Source organism: Falco rusticolus, chromosome 12 (assembly GCF_015220075.1).
Source record: "Falco rusticolus isolate bFalRus1 chromosome 12, bFalRus1.pri, whole genome shotgun sequence".
Classification (NCBI taxonomy): domain Eukaryota; kingdom Metazoa; phylum Chordata; class Aves; order Falconiformes; family Falconidae; genus Falco; species Falco rusticolus.
The window spans coordinates 17,078,327-17,105,445 of NC_051198.1; the positions used below are offsets into that span (position 1 = coordinate 17,078,327).

At 42.1% G+C, this 27,119-nt stretch overlaps 1 protein-coding gene and 1 long non-coding RNA gene across 11 annotated transcripts in view; one reads left to right on the top strand and one right to left on the bottom strand.

Annotated features, from left to right (window-relative positions):
• LOC119156117 overlaps nt 1-25,252 on the top strand; it is a 40,537-nt gene extending 15,285 nt beyond the window's left edge. Inside the window, exon 2 of the long non-coding RNA XR_005106975.1 lies at nt 23,420-25,252. This is a non-coding gene — a long non-coding RNA (uncharacterized LOC119156117). The remainder of the gene's footprint in view (nt 1-23,419) is intronic.
• EPAS1 (endothelial PAS domain protein 1) overlaps nt 23,739-27,119 on the bottom strand; it is a 115,647-nt gene continuing 112,266 nt past the window's right edge. For 9 of the 10 annotated variants that reach the window (XM_037405552.1, XM_037405556.1, XM_037405558.1 and 6 more), the window contains 2 exons: nt 26,740-26,913; nt 25,653-26,043 (listed from right to left, as the gene is read on the bottom strand). In XM_037405552.1, the coding sequence (XP_037261449.1) occupies nt 25,892-26,043; nt 26,740-26,913 (326 nt within the window). In that variant the 3' untranslated portion in view covers nt 25,653-25,891. Of the gene's footprint in view, nt 26,044-26,739; nt 26,914-27,119 lie in introns of all 10 variants that reach the window. The other variant, XM_037405549.1, reaches the window with a different exon arrangement.

Here is a 27,119-nt window from a genome sequence, read left to right on the forward strand (position 1 = left end):
GCTGTTTGTAGGAAGGTGAAAGCTAGCATGTTCCATCTTCCACTGCCTGTATCATCTAGTTACCAAACTTTTCTGCAAGCTACCAACCTTCTTGTCAGCCTGGGCAAATACCAGACCTGAAAACAAGCCTGCTCCACTGTCTGGCTTTGGAAAAAAACCCACACAAACAAACAAACAAACACACACACTCAAAAAAGCAAGCTGGAAGAAAAACACAAATCATGAGTGCTCTTCTGTGTGATGCTGGGCAGTGGTTGCATGTTTAGCACAGAGCAGCCTTTTGTAAAGAAGCGCTTGCTCCAATTTGAGCAGGCTGAGGACAGGGCGGTGTCTGGTCAGAGCTCGTGTGAGAGCGCGGTGTGGACATACACGGGGCTAGCTGACTGCAAGACAGAACCAGATAATTGGATAGTATCTCAGGTCTTGTCTATGCTAAAAAAAAAAAAATATTTCACAGCCTTAACTATTCCAGAGAACTGTGTTTTATGTAACCCAGAAATACAGTTAAACTGGTACTGCTGGTGTTGTGGTATTTTAAATTAGCATATCTTTCTCATTCATTCCCATATATGAAACCATGAACAATGCCAGTAGAAGATACTTAAATGAGGCCGTTTCCGTGTCACTGTGCCAATGGTCTCAAACAAATGCACTTTCTCATTGTCACAGTGACTGCCTGGTAGCTAAGGAGGACTTTACATGATGGCGCTTTGTATACACACATGCATCAGTGCATACAAAGCCTTTAAGTGAAATCCGCCCCAGATGCAGTCATGCCCCTACGGCTTTGCTGGGAAAGGAGCTGGGTGGGCTTGTGCAGGTAGGGAGCAGAAATCCAGCTCTGCCTCTTCAATGAGCTCTGAAAAAGGAATGAGTAGAGATGAGGGTGAGGTCAAAATGGGTTACTTGTGGAGTAGCTATGAGTTATGGTCACAAAACATGGGCCTGAAGCATAACCTGGGGAACGAAAACTATTGATAATAACGCTTTGAGATGCAAGGGAATGGAGGAATAGGGTAAACCACTTTGCTGCTGCTAAGAAAATAAATCCCTTGTATTTTTTTACTGAGATTATTTTCCAGGTGCAAACACATTAGAGAGCAGTTAGAGCTACTCTGTGAGGTGCCCTGCACCAGAAGCCTTCTGTCCTTTCCGCAGTGGGAATTAGTTATATTGTTCTGAGCAGTTGTAGAATGATACTACATTTACCCTTGGAGAACTGATAATTTGGGTAAAGCAACAGCACTTCAAAACAAAGATAAAACATACATAAAGATATTCTGTATTTTGATCAGGTAGTTTCTAAATTCTTTTCCCTTCTTCTGATAAAATAATTTGTAGGTCTAAATGAGGTTTTTGAACTGAAAACTGATGCCTAACACTTTTTTTTCTTTGATTTTTTTCCCACGAGAACATCTCACTTTGTGGTTGCTTGAGGAAGTTGACTTTAGCAATTTAAAATGTAGTTGTGGCTTATTTAGAAAGAGACGCTGGCCGTTAACACAAAAATATATGCCTAAATATGCTAACAGGTGCAAGAGCTGTCTAATCACATGATGGCTACAGGAAACCTATTAACCACAGTGTTTGGGTTAAAGACAGGTCAAACTGATAATTAGATACAGAAAGTAAAATTTTTTTGCTCTACCTTTTTTCTTCCCCCTCTCTTCGCCCCCCTCAGGTTTTCCTGCTACTGCCTGTGCTTACAGTTGGAAGTTGAAGTTTTCTATGGTTTAGAGTTAGGAGAAAAGTTGTGACACTGATTAAGATCAGTGACAGTCATAGCTGTAGTAGGAACAGAAATAGAGGTGTGAGGTTAAGCAGATGTCAGCATTCATTATGAACTTCTGTGCTCTTTCGGGTCACAGCTTCCAAATACTTTCTATATACTGCTAAAATAAAGCTCTTGAAAACATATCGTGAAAAATATGAAGTTACTGTCTAGGCTATTGCTTAGATTGCCTTTGGCTCTAGACGTCTTATGTAAGGCACTGTTTGGGTTTGGTTTTTTAGAGCTAGGACTTTTCTTCCTCATTGTAAGGAGACAGCACACACACATACACACAGATATCTTTGGAGTAGATTTCAGCTCTAATAGGGAGGGGCTCTCTTCTGTACTGCCTATTCTATCAGGTCTGTAGTCCGGACATGTAAGTGTGTATACAGCCAGTCTCAAAGCTCTGTAGCAGCTGAGTAAAAAAATCTGTTGGCTTTCTGCATCACAGATTTCTGTAGGCAGGGGAACCCTAGTGATTCATCCTTAGCTGTGATCCAAAGCATTTCATGCCCTTGATATTGATGTGCTTGCTGGTTGAATGTCTGATGTGCAAGTTACTGGTTTAGCCTTACCTTTTTTTTCTTTCTTTTTTGTTTTTCTGAAGTTGTGACTTCTAGTGATATAAATTACCTTAAAGTTGGTTGATGCCATGTAACCACATCTGGGACTACATAGTGACATTTCTGTTTGAAATCTACTTTCTAAGGTTGTTTAGGAAAAAATGCCAAACAGCCTTCTTCAGCATCCGTCCTTTTCAGGCCAGGAAGCGCGTCTGCCTGTCTACAGCAAAGGCAGTGCCTCTCAGAGGTTAGGTCCGTGGTGCCTGTGTAACAGGGCCAGTCTTTCAGGAGTAACAAGATATAGGTGATTCTGTCCTGGCAAATAGAAAAAGATAAGTGAATCATCTGTTTAGGAGGCTTCTTGCTGTGCTCATCTTCCCTTGCCTCCAGCAGAGCAAGGTGACGTGAAAAGCAAGATTTTTATTTTCCAAGATGCCTTCTGACATGGTGAGGTGACTTCATCCCTGTCTGGCCTCTGCCTGCTAATGACTAAACTGGCCTGCAGCGTACCCTCGGATCTTGGTACCTAAACCTGCATCTGTGGTTCTAACATCTCGCTTAGTTAGTCAGTCAGTGTTACCGTCCGCATCTTTGAAACTGTATAGCGGATAGAAGTTGCTGGGTGTTTCCCCTAGGATTTTAACTGTTCTACTCCTTTCAGTATTACAGTGGAAAGTTGATGGTGAGGTAAAATTAGTTAGAAAATATGAAAGCTACACTTAAGTGCCAAATATGTAGATTCTGATGCTTCTTACTTGCAAGGTAGGAGCATGTGAACAGCAGTTCTGTAATGTTCCAAAGACATGCAACAAAGCTTTTGCAATCTTTCACTGTAAAACATTTCCCTAGGTGTGAAACCCCAAGCACAGTAACGCTGCAGTAGACGCCTAACCTCTGTTCGTACACTAACTGGTTTTCTTCTTTAAACTGTCATATAAGGATTTTTAAATTTCAAGTGTCTAACAGCATTAGTCAGGAGTGATGATCCAGTGATAAAGGGATTGAGTTGACTTTGCTTTGCTGCAAATTTCTTCTTAGCCTTCAACGTGTTGCTCAGACTGGCTTTAGAACACATCCTCCTTGGCAGGCAAGCTATCTTGAAAGGTAAGGATGATGTGAGAAACTCTTGCCTTGTAGTCAAGTAGTCTGTGGTTCTTCCTATCTGGTTTCTCACCCACTGACATCTCAGGAACTCATCTGTGTGTAGGGTAACACTTTATTATACAACAGCTTTTGCAAGTGTAAAGTTTAGTATTACTCTTTTAGTAAGCAATCATTTTTACTTTCTTAGCTATTCCTTCCTTATGTTGTTTAAACATTCTGATTTGTAGAAACTTTGTTTGCTTACCTGATTATTTTTAAGATTTCAGTATATTTAAGCACTTTTCCAAACTGATACTTGTGTTATTTACCTAAGGTGGAAAACATGTCTAAAGTAGGTAGCTTCTGAATATTCCCTGGAGACCAAGAGTAACATGTTTGCTTCTCTGGATTCTCCATACCCTACATGTGGTCTTTCCTTGAAATTGCAAAGCACCCACCCAGATCTGCCCACTTCTAATTACATATATTTTAATTGTATAGCTGTAGGAGAAACTGTAGAGAAGGGGGCAGAAGGGTGACTTAATACTATTGCAACTTGTACTGCTGTGCTCTCTCATGTCACAAGTCCATTAGCATATTTGATTGAGGAAAGTGTTCTGGAAGGTATGGGCTCGGTATTTTGTGCCATATTTACATCAATGATGGCAGATATGGTTAGCAGAAAGTAAGGGTGGAAACAGAGTTATCAGAATGTTGCATCATGAACTGGAAATAGGGCTGATCCAGGCAAATGAGAGGAGGGGGAAAAAAGGTATTTGCATTGCAAAAGGCCACTCAGTTCTGTGCTGCTCAGCACAGTATTGAGTAAGCCACAACAGACTCAGCGACATCAACTCTCTTTTCTCAGAGAGGAGGAAGTCACCTTCTTTAGTTAGTGACAAATCCTGGAGGGAGGGAGAAAAAAGACTTAATTTGTCTGCATTGTAACATTGCCTTTTCTTCCTGCATCAGCTTTAAAACAACTTTTTTCAGGGGAGAATGTGGAAAAGAGGTAGATATTACTCTTGCTCGTCTTGTGTAGCCTCATGCTATTCCTTCTGTAAGTGAGGAAACAGCCTTCTCAAAACTTGTATCAATGGTATCTTGCTACCTGAGCCTAGTGCTCCAGTCTAAATGTCGTGGCTGTCCCCACTGCTCACACCCTGACTCAAATGTGAAGCGAGGTAGGTGACCTTTCTAGGTCAATACTAGCATAAGGAGGGGGAGGATTGGGGTAGTATTAAACTTTGCCTAAAGAAGCATGCCACTTTGTCCACTACAGAAATGTGTGGGATGGAGTTTCATTCTTTGGCACCCCTTCTGGAAGCCTTTTGGGTATATGGATAGCAGAGCCCTTACTTAGATCCTAGAGATGCAACGTTCTTGTCAACAGCTTGAGGGAGGCTTTGAGGTTGGCCATACCAGTAAACACTGATCTGTGGCAATTATAGCGTGCCTATCTCATGGCAGCTTTATCAAAAGACTTATAAAATAGGGAAGTTGAAGAACATGCATATGTCAGTCACAGAGGACTGAAGCAGAGCCTTGAGTTTCTAGATTCATGTCCATCTTATGAGGATTCATGGGAAGCCAGTGCAGAGCTGTTACTCCTGAGTTAATATCTGAGCTGTGTTTTCCTGGAAGCATTTGTATAGCCTTTGATCGTCTGTTCCCATCTCTCCAGTACAGATAATCTCCATCAAATGCAATATCTAGTACACACTTCTGGAGTCAGCATGCAGGTTGCCAGCAAGAATAATAGAAATCCAGGATGCAACTGATGGAAAGAAAAGAGATTGTACTTTCATGTGGGATTGGAGCACACCCCAGTGATGCAGCAAGCCCCAACATTCCTTTTCACTTGCCACACTCTCTCTTCCGCTCTCTCCTCCCCTAGTACCAGTCAATCTGTTCTGCCCTTCTCACCAAGTGACTGAGCGCTGAACAGCATTTTCTGAAAATACAGTTTCTATACCTGTCCTGTTTCGCCCACCTTGGATCACCCCACCAGTGGTAAGAGAAAAGGAAGCCCTTGGAGGGTGGAGAAGGGACAGGTGCAGCTGAGGTTCTGTCCTCTGCAATGCAAATAAAAGGTGTTTGGTGGTTTCTGCATAGCTCCGTCTGTAATGTTTGCAGCACCCTGGAGGCAGATCCCAGGCTAAAAAGCCAGCGTGCCCTTCGTGCTCCCGCCTGCCTGTTCGTGGTGCAGGGAGTCTGAATTGCCCTGAGCTGAGGTCCCTGTTACTCTCGCTAACAGAGGCACTGTGTTAATACAGAAAAGTCAATAGAGACAGTGAAGGGATGATAATTTCTTTGTTCTCCTGGAAGAGGGAAGATACTTTGTTATGAGGTGCACAATACAGCTTTGTTAAGCAACATGTGAGCCTGGAGGCCTGGGACAGCTGATCCTTTAGGTGTGTGAGGTAGCAGACAGCCATTCAGGCTCACTGGCTTAAGCATGCATCAAATTCACCTGGTTCACTGAATGTGAATCAGGATTGAGACATGACTAGTGTAAAAGCAACAGATGTATCATAAGATACTAAAGCCAAAGTAGAAAAAGTATTGGAACATCGCTTTGGTTCTGTTGACACAAGAAAATAACTTTGTGCTCTACTGAATCCATGCTATTTCAGGATTAGAAGCAGAATTGAAAGCCATAGAGTTGAAAGATCAATATCTGATGTCCTTGGTCCTATTGAAGTGCTATTCTGTTGGCATTGCCCAGTAAAATATTTATCTTCTGGAATTATTTTTTTCCATTTCTTGTCTGAAATACCAAACTTCCATGAGATGGGATATATGTTTGGAAATAATTAGTAAAATACAAATAGGTAAAGAGAATAAGCACTCTGAAATAACTGGCTTGGAAAAAGGTTACAAGAGTTGCTTGTGAACTGGAATCTGGGTGTGTTTCTCGCATCCATACTTCTTTTGTGTTTAAAGCAGTAGCAGGTCACGTAGGTATTCACGTATGTCCTGTAGATATGTACAACAAAACCAGCTTGAGAGGTATGTTTCTTATTCCACCCTGACATCTGCATTTGGGAGAAGAGTTTGACAATGTGCTTTTCAAGTTCAAGGGCTTTACATGCTCACTGTGAATACTGAAGGTGGAAGAACATTTGTACACTTTATAATAAGGAATATTACATAGAGCATTTTAGTCTTTAAATACTTTGTCATATTTGGTAGTCATCAATGCTTATTTTCATTTCACTCCCAGAGAAACTAAGGCAAAAAGAGCCTGTGTAATTTCCTCTCTGAGCTACCTTGGAGCTTCATGCTGGTGTAAGGGGTCAAGCAGAAGTCTGCATTACTACATTTTATATTTTAGCTGTGAATTAAATATAATAAAAATTTGCTCGAATGCTTCCCTGACCAGAGCTGAGTAATTCTTTGTTTAATTTTTCTGTGGTTATGGCAAAGCAGATATGATTACTAACAGTCTCCACAATGGTTTGGTGGCATTATACTTACAAAAAGACATTGCATATGAAGATATTCTAGGATCAGTAAACAAAAGAACAGCTTGACTAATTGAACTGGTGTATAGTGTTGAAATACCTTCCAAGATATGAGAATCTCCAGTGGGCATAGGAGTGAACTGGATCATTCTCAGGCATGGTCTCTCCCCATTCCTAGCAAACCATGGTTATAGTCTATGAATTCAGGCCTGAAAAATGTTGGACAGAACCAAAAATGCAGGATGTGAGTACTTCAGCCTTGCAGAAACACCTCAGTTTAAGAGAGGAAGTTAATGTTCACACTTGCTAAGAAAGAATACAGGTTTAAAATTGAGCTAGTACCTCTCAGCTGTGCATGAGATCTTATTTTTCACACTATATATAGGCAAGTTGATTTGGGGAGATGGGAAGGAGGTAAAGGAATAGCTCTGGCAATACTTATACATCCTTTTGTCCCCTAATAATGAGGTTTTTTAGATGACCTAATGAATAAACCCGAGGAGTTTATGGAGACGAAGTACCCATGAATTCAAGACAAGACAGGTGTGCCTTTGGCCATGAACTGTGGTTTAGCCTGGGTGATAGGATCACTTTTGGCAAAGAAAAGCTCATGTTCAGAAAAGATGTGAAGAACTTGGATGGAAACCTCCTTACTTGGCAGGAAGCCATATGAAGCAGGGGAATAATTTCCAGCTTGCTTACTTGCTAGTAAATGTTAAACTGTGTGATACAAGGTTATTTCTGCCTCGCAGTTTCTTAGCAATATTGGAAGTTCACTTACTCCTTAACTTCCTCAGCTTCTTTCGATGTCATAAACTTGCTTTCATCTGAGGAGATGGTCTAAACTATATCAAATGTTACACTGGGAACAGTTCACACTCATACTGCGGACAGAAGAAACCCTGATTCTGATTTCAGAAAGAGCACCATTCTTAGTATGGTCTCAAAACCCATGGGACTGTCAAAGTCAACCCTGTGTGGGGCATGCAAAATTCGAGGTATTGGGGAGGTCTAGTCTGGGTTTTGTCTGGTGTGCAAAGGATGACAGAATGAAACCAAATAGGCAAAGTTACCAATCAATTAGCTAGTCCAAAGATCTTTCATCTTTTTTTCATTATGACTCTGTGTGTTTTATCAGGCCTTTGTACATACCACCAAGATCAAAGGCAGGCCCTTCCTCAGGGCAGTTCAGTGGTGGCTCTGAGCAGAGTAGCCCTGTGTAATAATCTAAGTCTTGTCATTGCCAAGAGTGAACCAGGAGAAAGACTGGTATGCAAAGATTAAAGTTTGGGTTTCTTTTTTTTTTAATGAATACTGTGCCCAAAATGCATAAAAAGTTGTATCTTGAGAAGATGGCTCTTACCACTTAGGTCTAGAAAGGAGGGGGGTTTCTAGTCTCTAGTTTATCTCTGATAACTGCTGCCCATTATATGGATAAAAAAGGAGCATACCAGGAGTTGAGACTTTTGCCAACATCTCAGGCAACTGAGCATTGTAAGTGATAATTACACTCTGGCAACAGGTTAAGCCAGATGTTCAGGAGCAGCTGCTATCGACCTGCTGGCAAAGTTAGTTGTTTCATGGTATGATGGAGTGATTCTTGGCACGTTTGTAGGAGAGGAGGGCATCAAACTGAGGAGAAATTACACTGAATATAAGGTGCAACAATATGCTGTGATGACAGAAATGTACATTGGTAGTGGAGAATGGAGAATCTTGAAGCTGATGGCAGCTCTGCAGAGGGTAGAAAAATACCTCCTGGGCATCATTAGTCAGTGATTTCTGCTCATCAAAAAGTGCCATTAGGAGTGGCATCTGGATCTGTTTCAAATAGTCTAGCTCTGGATTGTGGGAATGTAACCTAGAGGCTTTTCTTGCATCACAGGTACTCAAAACTCAGGCACTTGAGATTTCTTTGCTAGCAAGTTTTGTGAGGAAAGGAACTACGAGGTTACGGTGGAAGGTTACAGGTAGTTTACTACTGGCACAGTGGAGAGGAACTACAAGGTTACGGTGGAAGGTCACAGGTAGTTTACTACTGGCACAGTGGAGGGGAAATACATGATAATCTTGGGTCTAACATTTCTTGAACCTCATGTACTTGTGTAATTCCTCTGACTCTCCTTCATAAACAGCCCAAGAAGGCATCTCAGTAGTTGTGGAAGCAGTTGCAATGATGATAGCTTACTATCACAATGAGGATTTTGTGAGTTTCCCGTAGATAAGTAGTAGACCATTCAGGAAGATGTTTTGAAGGAGCTTTACACCTCTGTTCTCTCTAATGGATTCAGAAGTGAGTTTTAAAAACTTGTCTTTATGGATAGCAAAATGTAACGAGTTTTTGTTTTCTTTGCATTTTGTACCATATTTGAAAATGTTCTGAATAGGATGGTTTTGCATCTGTAAGTATGCTCAAAAGGCCATATTGCCTTAATTGTACCTCTGCGCAGATAATTTAGTCTCCAGACCAGAGTCCATTTGTGTTTTGTCATCCCTGAGAAGGGCACAGAATTGACTCTATGAAATGCATCTTTTCTGTGGAGTTTATAGGAAAAGTGAGTAGCACAGAGAAGAAGAAAATGTTTTTATGTTTTTTTTTGCAAATATAAAACAGAAAGTGGACAAGCTTCACATACTATGTGGTGTATCTGTAACTAAATTCAATATAATTTAGTTTTATGTATGACTTGAGATTTGCCTGACTGAATTGTCAGCATTTATATATGTAAAACACTTGATAACTTCAGAAGCCCAGGGTTGACCACAACTGTTTCTCAGTATGGAAGTTTTAAATTCCAGCACCCAGAATCTCTGTTTTTAAGGTGTTGTTTGCACAAAGTGGTGACATTTTTACTCAAAGTACCTTCGAATGAGATCCCACTTCTCAGCCTTTGGTATTCATGCACATGTTTGCACATGAATGATCTTACATAAACAGGCATTTGCGTGCCTCATTGCTTCACTTTTCTTAGGTGAATGCTTATGAGAAAATATGCGTGCTTCTGGGAAGAGCTCATTAAAGACTTCTTATCAGGGCTAAACTGTTTCAGGGATCCTTGGGGGATGATAGAGTTTGCTTGCTCATGGTTTGCTGTCCTTCAAAATAATATTGCTTAAGGGAAAACCGTGTAGGAAAAATAAGGTCATTTTACCCGTTGCTTACTGGAGAAGCCTCAAGAAAGTTCAGCTTTCTGACGGAGTGTTGCACAGCTGTTTTAATGAAGAAACATATGGCATAAAGCTTGTGCTGGTCTAGATGTTATTTTCTGCTTACTCATCCCAGAGGGCTTAGTCTGTTATGTTTTTTTTGATATAAGCATAAACATTGTATAACCATTGGGGAGACTTTGTCTGCGATCAGATCTGCTCATGTTAATGTTTCCTTTAGGAACTAACAAGAACACCGCAAGTAAAAGCATTTTTTATATTGAGGAAAGACTGTAAAGTAAAATATACACAAATAATTGCTCTGTGTTTCCCTGGAATAGATATGAAGGGCAGATGAGTGAGAACATGTATCAAAAAGAGTGAGAACATGTATCAAAAAGCTCCAAGAATAAATAATACTGTGATGCTCCTTTTTTATTGGTGGTGTTAAACTATACTGTTCCATTTCATAATGTACTTGTGTTAAGCTCTACTTCCCTAAAACTAACTTTGGGATGTGTAAACTCTTCAGGTCCAAAATCTTGCCTGAAATACATGGGGAAGCTGAACCTGTCTTCCCCCTACCTGCTCCCCCCGCCCCCCCCCAGTTACAACCATTAAAGTGTATAACCCCATATATGTCCTGCTGCATAAGTATTCTGCCTTTAAATCCATCCTTTTAGAACCAAAGCAATTGAGGGGAGCGATGGTATTTTGGGAGTTTCAGTGTTTATTTTTGCTATGTTTCTAAGCGCATGCCCTTCATGGTATTCTGTAGCATTTCTTAATAATTTCTCTGCAGAAAATTTTGAAGAATTGGTGGAATAAACTTAAAAAATACTAAACAACTGTAGCTCAAAATCCTAGAGTGGTACAGTATCTCTTATTTCTTGCTTTACTAAGGGTATTAACAACAGTGTCCCTTACAATTCAGGACCGTTTTAAGGTCCTCATCCTACCTTTAAATCGGTGAAACAGGCTCCCACTCTTTCACATGTTTCTGTTGAATTCTGAAAGTCTCCACGCTGAGATCAGACTGCACTCTCTGAGGACATGGAATAGAAAAGCAAATGAGATGGAAAGAGTTAAGCATTAAAATTAACCATAACAATAATGTGACCTTTCCTGCTGTGGGCTGTAGATTATCATTTGTTCTGCAAATGGTTTTCCTTGTCCAAGAAATGTATGGTTGTTGGTTTTGAAATGGGATTGAGGTGAGGCACTGTTTGTCTTTGCTGCTTTGTGCAGCTGAACTTCCTTCAGAAAGATATGGTGGTTCCTCCAGACTATTTAAAAACTGCAATAGCAGCTGGGCCAGGAGATGGTGAGGGAACCTCTGCAAGACTAGAGCTTTAGATTAAATTCAGCATTTTAACTTCACAGGGGCAGGTCTGTTGGCTTGCTATGAGGGGTTCTGCCAACTGCCCTGAATCTCGTTGTGTCCAGGGTGGTCAGTGCATGAGGCCATAGTTTGTGTGGTTTAAATTAATGTGTATTAACTGATGATCATGGACTCACCCCAGCCACTACTTATGATTAGAATTTGGGAGCTTAGCTATTAGTGATTGTTTAGCTACAGTGACCCAAATGCTGAAGAGTTTTTTTCATTTGATTAGATTGTTGCTCTATCAAATAGGGAGAGCGCTACACCCCTGGGAATGCAGGGGAAAGAGTTTTCATGAAGCTGTGATGCTTTGTCTCTAGTTAGGAAGTGCTCCAGCCAGCAGACCTGTTGATTATTTTGTGTTAAATGTTGTTTTTTGTTGATGCAAGAGAAGATGAGCTGGACATGAAGAGGTGATCAAAAATTGCCTAGAGGACTCCTGTCATGCTGATGTAACACATTGCTAAGCCAAAAAGAAGTGCACAGTAGTGCGAAAGCATTACGGGTAGGTGGTAAGTGCTTAGAGGAAGAGGCTGATTTAAATACCTCCTCTACATTATCATCTTGTGACTAAAATTCCTCTTTCTTGCTTTGTATTATTTATATCTACCGAAATTTCTGTAGAGCCACAAATGGCTTCAGGGTTCCACCCTCAGAGGTACGTTGAAAACCAGCAGCGAGAGAAAAGCCCTGCACCAGAGAGCTTCAAATCTAAATGGACCAGTGAGGCAAGAAAGAAAGAAAGGTGCTACGCCATCCTCCTTGCACCTTCAGTTCCTCCCTGTGTGGCTGCAGAGCCTCCTTCCTTCCCGTGGTCAGGGTGCTTCCTGAGCTAAAATGAGGCAAAAGCTGCTGGCAGGGCTTGGCTGGTATGGTCTTCATTTCTTAGTCCTCCTGCTGAAACTGATGCTCCTGCCTCTTGCCGCGGTGCCCTTTGGTGCACCCAGCAGGCTCCTGTGGCCACAGAGGGGGAAGGCAAGTGCCTGTGGCGTCCTGGGGCACGGGCCTTCTAAGAAGAGGTGTAGTGTTGTGGTGCTGGTACTGTTGTTCGTTTCTCTGCTCCCTCCGTCTGTTTTTTGGCCCTCTCTGTGCCCTCCCTCCTTCCCGTGCCAGCGTGTGCTGGTCCCCCCTGGCCAGCCGAGTGCCCAGCTGTGCCATGCAGCTGGCATGGCGGGGGCAGGAGGCGAGGGCAGCCCCCGTACCAGCTGCGCCCTCACACAGGAAGGGCTCCGCAGGCTGTTTCCACATCTGCTGGCGAGGCGACGTGTCTGCCGAGTTACCAGTTGCGTGTGGCTTGCTGCCCTTGCAGCTGCGTGAAAGCTGTGGGGCTCTGTCCCGTCCTCCCCCCGCGCCCACCGCGGGGGGATGAGCGTGCCTGGGGGATGGTTGCGAGGTGGTTACTACCCCCTGCTCTGCCGAGCGCGGGAGCGGCAGCCGGCAGCACAGAGCGGGCATTCTTCAGGTTGGGGCACGTGCCTCTGGAGGGGCGAAACACAGACTGCGCCAAAAGTGAGTGTCGGGCATAGCAGGGATGGTAAAGTCTGTGCCCCCTCACTTTGAAGAACACCATCATCCTTTTTCATTGCTCCTCCTGTATCCCTGATGACTCCAAACGATATTCCATGTTCCATCTTTAAACTTGCTTGAATGTGTGTGTCCATGTCACCTTTTCACCCACACGCTGTAGTCACTGAGCTTCCCCTTGCAGTACTCCCAGCGACGTGACTGACTTCTTTTCGGCAGAAGGTAGTTTGTCTTCGGGGAGTATTTGTTAAATGCGATACAGTCTTGAATTAACGTCCAACATAAGCGTTGTTGAAAGAAAATGGATCCCACCTATTGTGCAGCAGGTATAATGGGGCTTCTTAAGCACGGTTTGGGAATAACCCAGTTCCTTAATTAACTGTTTTTTTCTATGCCAAACCCAAGCTGCTCAGGCAGTTTTATTCTCTTCCCATGTCTGGGAGGCAGTACGGTGTTTAAAGACTTCAGTAAATCTACATGTTGATTTTTAATAACACCTGTGTCTTGAGGCTGATTATGGGGGATCACTGTCATTAGTCAGTCATCTTGTTTAAGCTTACGAACCAGTATGTTGTCAAAAATATCTCTGTTTTGGAAGAAATCTGACACCTTTTTGCACTATTTCTTTAACAGATTAGTTTGCTTTTCCTCAGCTCCTGTGCAAAGGGAGTCTGCCACCCTGGAACCAAGCTCCTGTTTGAAATAACTAGCATATACCTATGAAGTATTCATGAAAGGATTCAGGCTTTTTGTTTGCTCTTTAATTATTGCTAATTAAACATCAGAGGATCGCTCAAGATAGTTGAAAGCTAAAATGCTTTTTGTGCACAGAACTCTTCAGATCATCAGCTCTCGGTTATTTACCTGCCATGGTACTGCTGATGAGTGGGTCAGGTTTGTCTTCTGTGAAGGAGAAAAACAAAAGCACTTTCAAATGTCTGAATTCTGTGGGTGCGTGTAGGCTCTGGCTAACAGTCGTGCACCTGTGCTGTGGTGGTAGCAGCCATCAGAGTGGTACTGTGTCTCACCGTGTGCTCTGCCCCAGTCCTCCCACATCTGTCTCTGCAGCCAGGCTCTACCTGATACAGAGGGTGCTGCTATGTGATGGGTGTCTTTGTTCCGGGAGTGGGAAAGGGCAGGAGGTGAACAGCCTTTTTCTGTCCTCTTACCAGAGTTGCTCCTCTGTTCCCCTAGGAAAGTGCTGAATGTTAACCAGGCAGAGCCCATATGGAAGTAGTGTTGGCCCCTGCTGTGCCATGATAAATATTCACCCCATCTCCATGGACTGCCAGGGAGCAGGAGGTTTAGTGACTGGGACCTCTAATGCCCCTAAGCCCCATTGACTTTCAACTCAGGATGTTATGGGTGACGCCTGAAGGATTAAAGCTTCTGTCGCAGCCCAGGATGTGTTGTAGCAGGAGTGTATTTCTCATACATCACTGGCTTATGGGTTTAGGAAGAAATGGGTTGCATGGATTTTGTCTATAGATGCATTCTGCTTTGAACGGAAGCCTTCCTTTTCCCAGATTTAAACCATGGCATGTGTTTGTGCTGTCATCATGCTACAAGCTAAAAAAAGGTACCCTTACTCCCTCCCCATCTCCATGCCCTTTGACAGGTATATCCAGTATCTTTCAGACAACTCTGAACCAGAGTTGAACCTTATATATTCGTACTGAGCAGGTCTAGTGACACCCATAGCAACCTTGATGGTAAAGGAGGAGCGCTCTGTGACCTCCTAACTGTGCAGTGTACTTGTTACTTGTTCCACAGATGGTCTGGGCAGCTACTTAGGCATTTAGAGGATCAGAAACGAGCCTTTCTCTGATTACTGTTATGTACTGTGACCACTAATTTGCTTTCCAAAGCAAGGGTGGGATGGAGATTTGTATGTCATATTAAACAAAAGTTAGTCAAGAAAAAGTAAATCCAAGCCAAGACTGTTTTGAGATTACAATTTCAAGTTTATCGGAGTGGTGTGGGGGTTGACAGTGTCGCCTGTTGTGGCACCATCCCGTAATTGCGTGTATTCCCTTGTAAGGCTCTTTGTGCATCTCCCTCTTTTCCTGTTGACTCGTGACAAAAAGCTCTGAGGAGCACTGGCGGGTTTGTGTTGCAGCTAGGGACGGCTCTGTAATGAATCCTCGAGTGGGAATTTCCATCTCCGCTTCTAGCTTCTGTCTCCTGCTGTGAGTTATCTATCTACGTGTGGCTCGTCTATCTGTATGTGGCTCATGGTTTAGATGGGCTAACGAAGCAGGAAGGTCCTAGTCCAGACCCAGGTCCTAGACATGTTGTACAAAGACATGGGGGGAAATCGGCTTCTCTGTGCAGGAGCATGGTCAGCACAGCAGGCATTTGCTCACCAGACTGTCTTAAGCCACTGATTTGGAAGATACGGAACATGTTTGTGACCCTACCCCCAAAGCAGTTAATAAGATTTTATTTTCATTTGAGCATGTTCACAGAGTGGAAGGCACTGTGACTCCCTTGCATCAATATACAGCCTGAGCTCCTGTAAATTACAAGGGATGTTGTAATAAGATGGCTTTCTGCCATCTTTAAGGTTTAGCAGGTTTAACAGAAAAATTCCATAATGCCATTTTTTTTTCGCTGTTGCTTGCAAACAGGAAATGAATAAGCAAAGACAAACCATTATAACTGTGGTTTCAGAGGCTGTTCAGCTTGAAACAAAGGGATTTCTTCACATTCAACCTCATTAGTCTGATTAGTGGCTTGTAAAATGAAGCATGAAAATGAAACATGACATAGACACGAATTGATTGTACTAAAATCTACACAAACTGCTGCTTGAAAATGAAAGGATGACAGCCATCTTCTCTGAGCTGTTGAAAAAGTTAAGTTTTCAAAACAGCTCATTTTTTAGAGCCTGTATATTACATTTCTGTAGGGGAGACATTAAGAACCTAAAAAGTCCAAGTAAGTCAGGTGATTTTTTTGTTTGTTTTTTAATAAAGCAGAAAAATCTGAAGATGTAACTGAAGATGTGAATTATCAGTTGAAAGAAATGTTGGGCAGGAACATGTTACGACTGGGTAGAAAGGATGACAGTCTACTTGTTTCCAGTTTAGAAATGGAGAGAATAGTTGGCATTATTTTCAGAAAGGCCTCTTTGTATCCTGCTGACTTCTGCCTTCAAATGAACTCTGTCCTGTTTCCTTGGTTATTGCAAAAATACCTGTTTGGTTGGATCTTGACTGGCGATCCTGCAGGCGGGTGAGTTTACTCTTTCAGCGTTAGCTCAGTTACCGGCACCGTGTGGCACAGGTGCAACAGTCTCCTGTATCTGGCATTAGCTGTACAGCTATGACATATGTCTTTAAAATTCAGTTTTGAACGCATAGTTTTCTTAACAGAGCTCAGTCCCGCAAGCCTGTATCTCTTTGGAGATGGATTTAGTTCCATGTGCGTCTCTTACTGTCAAAACTAGGCCTACCTGCAGTGTGTGCTGCACGTGACTGAGTGACTGTCCACGTCCTTTTTCTTATGTAGCTCACTTAAAAATAAATAAATAAATAAATGTGGATTTACATTTTGGTGTTGCAGCAATACTGCTTTCAAAGATGAGTCACCGGTGGTACAGATAAGATCCCAGAACTCCTTTTGTAATTTTGTGGTCTACATTTCCAATAAGAGCATCTGGAAAAGGATTTCTAAATGCTGTTGGATGTTGGGAAAAAGCAAGCTGGAGATGTTCACCCAGGAGAAAAATTTGGCATTTTGGAAGTGTGGGAAGGCAGGATATGGCTGAGGGGTGCAGCAAACTGGGGAGGTATCTGACCGCTCTGAAATCAGCTGTTGTGAGTGAGGGCTGCTGAGCACGTGTGCTTGGGAGACCCTTGCAATGCCGCTTTTGATCGTAGCGAGCTGCTGCCATTACGGTTTGGCTCTCTGGGAGGAGCAGGGTAGGACACTAGCATAGTGGGTGTGCTATGCTGTCGCCCTTCAGGCAGTGAACCTTGGGGGTCTAGTGTGGAAAGTACAGTTTTTGGAAAGCTTCCTGGGGCAATTTCCTCTTAAGCAGCTTTTGCCGTGCATGATGTTGCTCTGTGGTGCTCAGCCACAAAGTATGTCAGTGAACCATGGAAGTAAATGCATTGCCAGGCTTATTTACCCTCTTGTTCCATATATAAGTGAATTGTGCATTATCTGCATTAAGTCTAAGTAGTTGGGTTTCATATAGGTGACCTATGTTGGGGACAGCACGTGAAATGAACAGCTTGTTCAGCCACTGTGCTTCTGGCCTGTGACTCAAGGAAGAGCAGTGTCTGCTGGGCACAGCCGCAGCATGTCCTGCATCACGCGAAGCGCTCCCGTGTCAGGGTCAGGAGTGCCCTATGGAGAGCATGAGTTCCTGCTATAGGCTGCAGCCAGACCCGTTTTCCAGGGGCTTGGGAATGGTCACCCCTCAGCAACCGGTTTGTAGCGTGGGCTTTGTGAACATGTGGGATTTATTTCCTTGGCATGGGTCGGGCCACAGTTTTGCCTGTAAGAATCAAATACTCTTTGACCGATTTCTATGGAAATGAGGAGTGATGTGGGCAAAACGGAAGGGGAGGAAGAAGGTCACTTCTGCTTTCTTGGGAATGTCCTGGGGAATGGCTCAGCAGGAGATGGAGCATTTCCTGCTCTCCGAGATGGCTTATTTGGGATCCAGTCTCAACATACCCACCAGGGAAGGCATTCTCCTGGCTGGTTTTGAAGAGGACCCGCTCTGAGCAGGTTTCAGGACAAGTCTTTTGGGTATGCCTAGCATGCTGCTCTGCCATTTAGAGGCACCTGTTGTGGCTCTTGAGCACTGGGCACAGACACTTTTCACCCTGTTTATTATTTTCAGCACAGGTTTGTGGAATTGGTGCACTGAACAGGACAGAAGAAATCCTGGATAAACAAAATCATATTTAGCTAAGTGTATGTGTTTCTAATACAAAACCTCAGTGCAAACAAACCTTGCCCAGCAGGGACTGTGTTGCAGAAAGAATGAGAGTCCTGTTAACTTGAACGTTCCCTGTCTTTCCAATGAACTTAAATGAGTTCCAGATACTACTTTGGCTCCTGGTTCCTCTGCTGGTTACCCAGACAAGTATTTTAGTGACTTTGTGTTTTCTGAAGGTGCTTTCTTGGTTTTGCATGGAGGGAGGGAGAATGTGTAAGAGGAGAGGTTGGAGAAGTCAATCTAAAAATGAAAGCAGAAGTTAAAGTGTTGATTTGGTCTATTAAGATATAATTGATGGTTACGAAAGCCAGGTTTTTGTCCACTTTTCGGAGTGCTTGTATGGCTTTGCACAGACTGTGCTTGCTGTTGATCCAGGGAAGGGAGAAAGAGATACTAGAAAGGAGCAAATCCAGCACGTAATTGTTCAGGGTGTTGCCTATCATTAAACAGAATCATTTCTGCAGAAGAGAAATTTTGAAAGGGGAGAGGGATGTTGACCAAAAAGTAAAGTATTAAATGTTGGTGTCTCCTTTATATTTGAGATTTCTGCAGTGATTGGACTGGCCCTAAAAGCCAGTGCACTCCAAAAGCTGACTAAAGATTAAATGAATTGAAGGTGTGAACAGCCACCTGTGTTAGAAAGTGTAAATCTGCTGGAAAATGCAAGCGCCATTGTAGTGGAGCAAGCACAGGAAAGTTCATCTCAGTGTTTGCAGCCTAAGTTAATATAACGGAGAGCAACCTGTTTTCCCAGTAAACTTCCATTGGTTTGCTTTCTGTGAACTCCAGTGTGCTTTGGGGGCTGGACAGCACTATCTGTGTGAGCAGTAAGGCAATAGACACAATTAGTATTGCCTGCTCTTCCAGGGAAAAAAGCCGATGGGTGTCCTGCGATGTACCTAAAAATGAATGGTGACAACATCCATTTTATGCTTCGTTTCATCCAGTGTAATACTGTTGTGGTGCTGCTGTGTGGAGGGGGGGCTGAATTAAAATTATATATATATATATATGTTTTTGTATTGATCATAAGGCTCATCATATGAGGCCACTTTGTTGTGGTGGTTTGCCACTTAGAGGTTCATGCAACTTCTGCTATGAAATAATGCCAGGGAGCTGTGGGCTTCTGTCTGGGTTTTTGGCAGTTGTGGGGTGTTTTGGACTTGTGTTTCCCCTTCCATCTCATATTTGGCCTTTACCAACATCTTGAGAAAGAAAGAGCAAGACTTTCAGGCTGCTGGGGTTTTTTGGTTGGTTTTTTTGGTTTGTTTTTTTTTTCACTAGAGAGTCTAAAATAAAATTGAGTTGTATAAACAGTTGTAACTTGGAAATGCATCCCTGTCAGTGTCTTTAGAAAGAGCTTTATTCTGGAAAACTCTGCTGAAGAGACGTTGTGATCACTTTACTGTCACTCTCTCCAGCAGGCATAGAAGTGGGTTTTAGTTTGCCTGCAGGAGTGTTAACCTTTGATTTTTCGGACTTATGGGTTATAACGGTACAGAGAGATCCCTGTGGGTCACTCTTCTCTGGGGGACCTGAAGGTTCTCCAAGTTTGAACATACCAGCATCTGGAAGCACCCTAACAAGTGTATTCACCTCTCTATCTCAGGCTTCATTTTTGTCCTGAACAGGCAATTTGTATGGGGAGAAGGTTTGGGGAAACATAAACATGGATTCTCTTCCCATTAGTGTTAGCTCTATGATGCTGATAGGACTAAAAGAGTAAACCCATACTGCTCCTCTTATGGATGGGAAATTGTTCTGGCTTTACAGAGTTCAGCCATCTGGGGAAATTGCTCAGCTAATGCTCTCATTTCCAAAACTTCAGGAGAAACTATACGTGTGTCTGAAATTTGTTAGCATTTTGCTCAAAGCAGTGTCAAGGAGATGATGGAAGAGATCCTGAGTGTGAGTAAGCAGAACCTTTTTGCTTGCTTGAGTAGCGAATGGAAAGAACCATCTAATAGCTGAGGAAAATGCCTGAAATGAATTGGTAGTGGTGTTGCAGCTCTCGGGAGGATGTTCTAGCTTCCTGTGACTTGGAGCATTAGATCTGCTTTCATGTCAGGGCAAGGGTTGTGGTCTGTCATGCCCAGCAGCAAGACTGGGAATGGCATTTGGACTTTTTCAACATGAGCTCAGATCAAGAAGCACAGAAGCCGAGGGATTGAGCAAAAAAAGTCTGGGGACCTGGGGATCTGGCTAACAGTCGTACCAAAGAGACGGGCAAGGACATGACCAGAGAGACCCTATAATGGAAGACCCTGAATCTATGCTGCCTGCAACAAGGGGCATGTAGAGATGCCACGGGTTGGAGCAGGCTTGTCAAGAGGGGAAGGTGAGCTGGGGAAGTCAGATGAGGCAGGAACCAGGATGATGAAACCACAGACCTAGTTAAGAACTAGTAGCTATGGGCAGAAACGGGATTGGGGTTAGAGGAAAGGAATCAAGACTAAGCAATAAAAATTGCTTGCTGCAGCCAAGAAGCATGTTCAGCTGTGGAGAGACTGAAGGGCTTTCCACATTTGATGGATGAACAAGCCATCAAGCTGCTGGTCCTGAGTTGCTATGATTTATCTAGGACCTTTAGTCCTTCTGGAACTACGTGCCGGAGAGTAACACCAGTATGCCTGGAGGAGGCAACACTTGAGGTAGGCTGCCTCTGCCACAGGAGGCTTTGCTGTTGGTTTGCCTTTGTCAGTGCTGTGGGGAGACAGAGCTTCAGCCACTAGAGCTGTTGGTATAACACTTTTTCTTATAAAACACAGCCAGTGCCAGTCCTTCAAAGACCAACAGGCAGACCCCAAACCATTAGCTTAAAAATCGTATAATTTAAAAAAAGTAGACCTGGATCACTCGTGTTTTCTGGTGCTGGTGTCTTTGAGGATCTAGCTTGCCAGCTCTGTCTGTAATTCCAAGATCTAAACACAGACTTTCCAAGTGGGTTTGGGGGGCTTGCTTAAAGTGAAGCTAAGGGGGGGTTGGTTTTTTTGAGATGTGACCCGTCTAAGCAGTCCTTCCAGCCGCTGTGGTTAAGACGCAGCAATTTCCATAGCAGCTAGCACACGAGCTGCTGTTGCCTCCAGCTGCCCGTTACTGTCCGGTGTCAAAGGCAGCAGTAGCTGGTGCCGGCTGGCTGGCAGGTAGTCTTTGCAAGCCAGGCTCATGCATGTGAGCATGCTCCCTAATGAGACATCTTAACCACATCACTAACTAACTGAGAGGCATGACTGAAGAGAATTAAGTAACTCCTTGATTAGAGGAATTTAGGACTTCAAGGAAAATGTTCCATCTGAGACCCGTGGCACATCACAAGCTGCCAAGAATGCGGGATGGGTTTCAGACAAAAGAAATGTCAGTGGTGCTTCCAAACTAAAAGGTTTTTCTCTTTTTTTTTTTTTTTTTTTTTTTTTATTTGGAGCCATTTTTAATGTGTACCTCCAAAAATGGGGTACATACCAATTGCTAGAACTTTCCTATGGTGCTGTTGTAGCTTCAGTTGACTAAGGAAAGCAACAAGGAACAGAGCCCAGGGAAATGAGAGTCGAGGGTGAGCTCAGAGGCAGCCCTGGATAACCAGAAGGCAGCTGCTGTGCTGTCTGTTGGCCTGTGCGAAGGGAGTAGAACAGGGATGTGTGACAGATTTTGTTGTCCTAAGAAAATATTGTTAAGGATTTTCTTTTTTCTTAGAAATTGTTTCTTCTCCTCTTGGGAAGCCTAAAATAAGAGAGTTAGAGGAGGAGAAAAAAAAAAGGAAGAAAATAATGCTGTTTATGTGAATGTAGGTGAGTATTTCCAGTTCTCCACTGTAGCTCTTAAAAATAAAATAAAATAAAAAAATTCTGGCATGTCTGTGAGTAGCTTTATGTAGCTCCTCAGGGAGCAACAACAAATGAAACCTTCGCCATCTAGGACTGGAGCAGTTGTGTGTTACAGTGAATGTTTTTCTGTACTCTGCCCACTGTTGGCAAGCGTGATGAAATCACCTACTGTCCTTAGGTCTGTAGTGCTTAGAGGCTGGTGTCTCAACTGAAAAGACGGTTGGACTTTGCTCCAGGTTATTTGGACTTTTTTGTAGTTTTGTTAGTAATCACAATATACACTGGGATGTTGAGAATTCCCTATAGTATTTTGTTGTAACCATTTGTTCAATGAAGTGTGAAGCTTACCTGCGTGAAGTCTATGGTCTAGGAAAAATGTCGGCTTGATCATTTTAAAAAGATGGTAGACTTGAAAATCAGCCAGAGACTGAGACCAGTCCACGTCATGAGAGCTTGGCAATACTGCCCAATTTTTCAGCAGAATGTAATGAGTGTTGAACAGCATAGCTGGGATCAGTGCTATGCTGTTAGAGATACAAGATCTGGTGCCAAGAAATGGTGCTTTTTAGGCACTGAAAGATGATGTACACTTAATTTTAAGCACTTTTTCTGGCCTACTGGTGGTGGTGGTGTGTCAAAACTTTTAAAAAGCCGTAATAAATCCCTGTTCAGCAGAACAAAACTTGGCTATTGATGCAATCTATGTATTATGTTTCTGGCCAGGGTTTGGGTCTTTTGGGTATGTAAATTGTAGTATCGGAGCTAAGTTGTCCAGGATGTTCATTACATAGGGGAAAAAAACACTAGAATTTGCTAACATGAAAAGTGTTTAGCTGGGGGTGGGTGGAGCTGAAGGCACCACTGATATATTCCTTAAACTACTTGAACATGGGAGTCGTGAATGCTGAAAGCACTTCAGAATGCGAGTGCTAGCAATAAGCTATGTTTGGACACCCCCAAAAAATAATGCCTGGCAGCACTATTTTATATTAGCAGTTAGCAGTTACAACTTTTAAAAGACAGAAATTGATCAGAACAGGTTAATTTCTACTCATGAGATTAGCCTTTTTTTTTTTTTTTAACCATCGATTGGGTTAGAACCTGGAATGCTTAGTCTTTGTCAAAGTGCCCTGAAGATCAATGGGATGCTTTAAAAGGGAGCGTAAGGCACAGCACCTTTCACTCCTCACTGCTGTGTGTTGTGCGATTGCTGTTGATTACAACAGTTGTAGAAGTAAGGAGTTACTTTCTATGTCTGCTGAGCATCCCATCTAGCAAAGGAGGCGATGACAGTCCACTTCTGTAGGTTATTCAGAAGATTCTCTGTTGTTTGAGAAGCTCTCGGTGTCTGTATGGGCATTTACCAGAAGGGTCAAGCACCAACAGCTTCCATGCAGTCCAGCATGCATTTTAAGTGTATGGTTGGAGATGAATTTCTTCATGTGTCTGCCCTCCTACCGCGTGATCGGTGTAATACAGGCAAAACTGGCCATTTCTATAGGGAAAGGATTTTCATGATGAAAACCAGCATTGGGATAAAGTACTGGGTGGGTAAAGCAGGAGCTTGGATGGGGGAAAACTCGTTATTTATGACTGGCAGAATATGATGGCTAATGTTACTCCCATAAAAACTGAAGTGGGGAACTGTGCCAATTTGGCCTCTAAAATGTAATTTTGTTTATTAATTGTTCTTTTTAAGGGTAGCATTACAAGATGCAGCCTTAGCTCCTCAGACAGAAATACACTTTTGAAATGAAAGCACCAGTCTGAACCAAGGGCCTTGTTTCAGAAAGGCACTCTGCACGGCATTGATTCTCTGTGGGAGGAAAGCTGGGTAAACTCCACAAAAAGGTTGGTGGTGCAGACCTCTTCCCAGCTCTCAAATACGGGTAACTTTTGTTTGTTCTTTCATTCTTCAAAGATCAATGCAAACCTTTATTTTCTATAAATAATTTAATAAATACTTTTGTTTTACAATGATACAACAAATAACAAATTCATAGCAAACGAGTCACAAAGAATTTAGGATCAGTATACTTTAATAAGGTATCAGTGTCAAAATACATTTCCTTATCAAGTTAAAGTTCCCATACGTTATAATATAGTCAATAAGAATTCAGCAATATAGATTGTGAAATAATTATGATAAAAAGTATGATTAATATTAAGACATGGAATATTTTTTCAGAGTGTTTTAGTAAACTGTTAGGCTATAACATTTTTAATGCTGAAACTACACAAATAAGAAACAGAAGAGCAGTATTCAAGTGTCTTTAATCCTTGAAGCCTTTAATTCCTTGCCACTGCAAATTTACTTGCCAATTTTCATCAGATTTTGATGCTTACAATATAATTTTTCCACACGGTAATAACTTCACTTTAGGAGTAGATTATTTTTGGTAATAAACTCTTGTAAGATTGCCTACAATAGGCCCCTACAAGGGGCTATATTTTTTTTTTTTTTTTTACACTGTGTGCCAATAACAAAAGATCTTCAGCTTTTCTAAGTATGTGTGGTTAAGACTCAACACAGCGAACTCTGAAGTGCTCTGTGAAACCAAGGCCCCCTCTCTGCAAGTGTCAGTGCATGATACAAAGCAATTTTATAAACCCAGCTTCAGCAGAATCAGAAGTCTCAAAAGAACCTATCTTTGTTCTAAGTTTCTGGGCCAGATTTCTTGCCTTTTTTTGCATTGCCACTGTTCTGTTTTCTTTAGTGAACCTATGGTGATTTATACCAGTGGAGGAAACAAGATGATATAGCCCAACGTATATCTAGGTCTGTATGTATTTTAAAGTCAGAACTGCTCACCTGCCGTTTATTATTTTAATATTTTTGCTCTTTAAATATGTTTTAATTTAAACCTTTGAATCCCTTTGCCTTTGAAAGCATTCAAAGCCTTATTTTTTAAAATACGTGCATGACAACAAATGATAGTTGGAAAGGAGCTCTGAAAATGTCTGGTTGCCTTTTAATGACATTTTAGCTGCTGATTAATGTAAGGCAAGTAAAAACAAGAGAGACCTGCCTGCCAGCTATTCATCTCACTACAAAATCCTTAATTCTTTTTGTCTACTTATAACTGAGTTAGCCTAATATGCTGGGAAATACTACTTTAACTTTTAGTTTTAACGATTCAATATTGCAGTTATATTGGTATCTAGCATATAAAATGAAAAAAGGGTAACATTAATCAGAGGTGTTAGTACTGGCCGCTGGTCAGATTCCTGAAATATCAGCAACATCCTAACAAATACTATTCTCTCTAGCAGAAACAGCTCTTAAAGTTGTTGTGTCCTAGATACAGCAAAAGTACCAAGAGATGATTAACAACTGACCCAGAGACAAATTAAAAACATTTAAAAAATTTTTAGTGGGGAAAAAGAAAAAAAGGAAGCAACAAACCAAGAAACCTCTGCACAAATTGAAAGCACAGGTCTAAGTCCTCCACTGGGGTAAATCTGTAGGACTCCCTTGGCTGTAGAGCTAAGCCAGGTTAAGGCAGCTGAGAATGTGGTTTGCGTCTGAGGAAAAAAAGCTTACAACGTGCAACTTTCACAGATACCCACAAGCATTGCAGTTCACCATTCACATTTCTTTCAACCAAGTGTATAAAAATGATGGGAAGGGGAGGGGGGTGGAAAGCCAGGATTTTTCTTTTAGTATGGTTTTCCGCAAGTTATGTAAGTTACAATATGATAAATGCTGGAAAACAGAAAGACTCAAAGGATTTCAATTTGGCAGATCAACAAAAAACTGTGGTCGGAGATCAAATTTGTTTCGTTCATCTTTGGCAATAAAAATAAATCTTTGCAGTACTGCAGCCAAAGTATCACATGATGAGGCATTTATACCACAGCTTTTTATTAGCATGAAATTTGAAGAAAATGTCAGCATATAAATTACAGGTAATGAGATAAGGGGAGGGTAATCAAACTCTCTAAACAACACTTTAATTGCAATAGAGAAAATACAGTAGATGTATTTCTTTAGTATGAATAATAAAGTGAGTAACTTCAAAAGGCCACTATTTGGTAACGTGGACAGGTTCAATATCTAAGTAAAATCCTGTAAAAGTGTATTGGTATTAGAAATTGTCTACTTGCAAAAATATATTTAAAAACTGAAGCTGTTTTGAACAGTATAGGCCATGGAATATCGCAGGGTCGCTCAGGTTGCCTGGTCCAGTGCTCTGAGCAGTTCGCTGCCTTGCAGAAGCGTAGACCTGCCCAAAACGGGGACGTTCACCTCACAGTCATACCTTGTCAACTCGGGCAACAAGTAGGGTTCAAAAGAGGGCCCCAGCAGGCGACTGGTCATACCTGGAAGAGATCACTGAAGTAAGTCGTGAGACCAGAGAGAGAAGTTCTTTCCTCCCTCTTCTGTTTATACCAGTTATAATTTCATTTATATGCCTCAAACCACCAACAGTTACAGGTTTCAGAGCAAACCTATGCATCACTCTGCCTTGAACTGTTGGAAGCGTGTCACACAGACACGTGCAGTTTTCCACCTCTACCCCAATTTAGATTCGTCTGAGAAAAACAATATTGATGCAGATGAGGAAAGCTGCAGTAAACAACAGAGTTTCTAAATCGGCACCCACTCCCCTTATATATTAGAAAGGACATTTGTATGTCCCATTTAATTACTTATTTTAAGAGGGCACATGTTAAAACCAACCTACAAACCTCCCATATCAATGCTGCAAGAGAAGTTTTTAGTACAATTTAATCAACTCCATTGCAAGACAGGAGTATGGATGGAGGATGACTGGACCTCCAAGGTAAAAGTGTTAATTGAGATGAAGGGCAAAGGGATTTTTTCCAGCATGTATGAAAAGTGTAAAAATCAATGTTTCACACTAAACAACTAATTTTTCATGCGATGGAGCAATACCTAGTTGGCTCTTAGTTTATCATCATCCTCTATATTTTTTTTAAATGTTTTTCTTTCATGGAGTCAGTATTGGGACTAAATACCAACATTTTCCAGTTTCTGTATTTGACAGCTCTTACCTGATGCTTTATGAACTGGCTGGACACTATAGTCCTGACAGTGGGAACTGTAGAATGGAAGGGGAAATGCTCCTGCTTTCACATTCTCACCAGGACTGCCACAGGTGGGTGGCTGCTGCTGCTGCAGTTGATTCATTGGTTGGCTCAGACCTCTCGAGTTACAGACAAATTCATCTGATTTACACAGAAGAAAAAAAAAATTAAGTTAAGACAGTGTAATAATTATAGTAGATAATACTAATTCAACGCAAAGGGATCCTCGGCGTGATGGTCACATGGAGCAGGCACACCTACATCTTGTGACAAATGAAGTCCAGAAGCAGCACTAGCTCTAGAAGTGGTACTGCACCCCAGATATGCTTGTGTAAGGCAACACAATG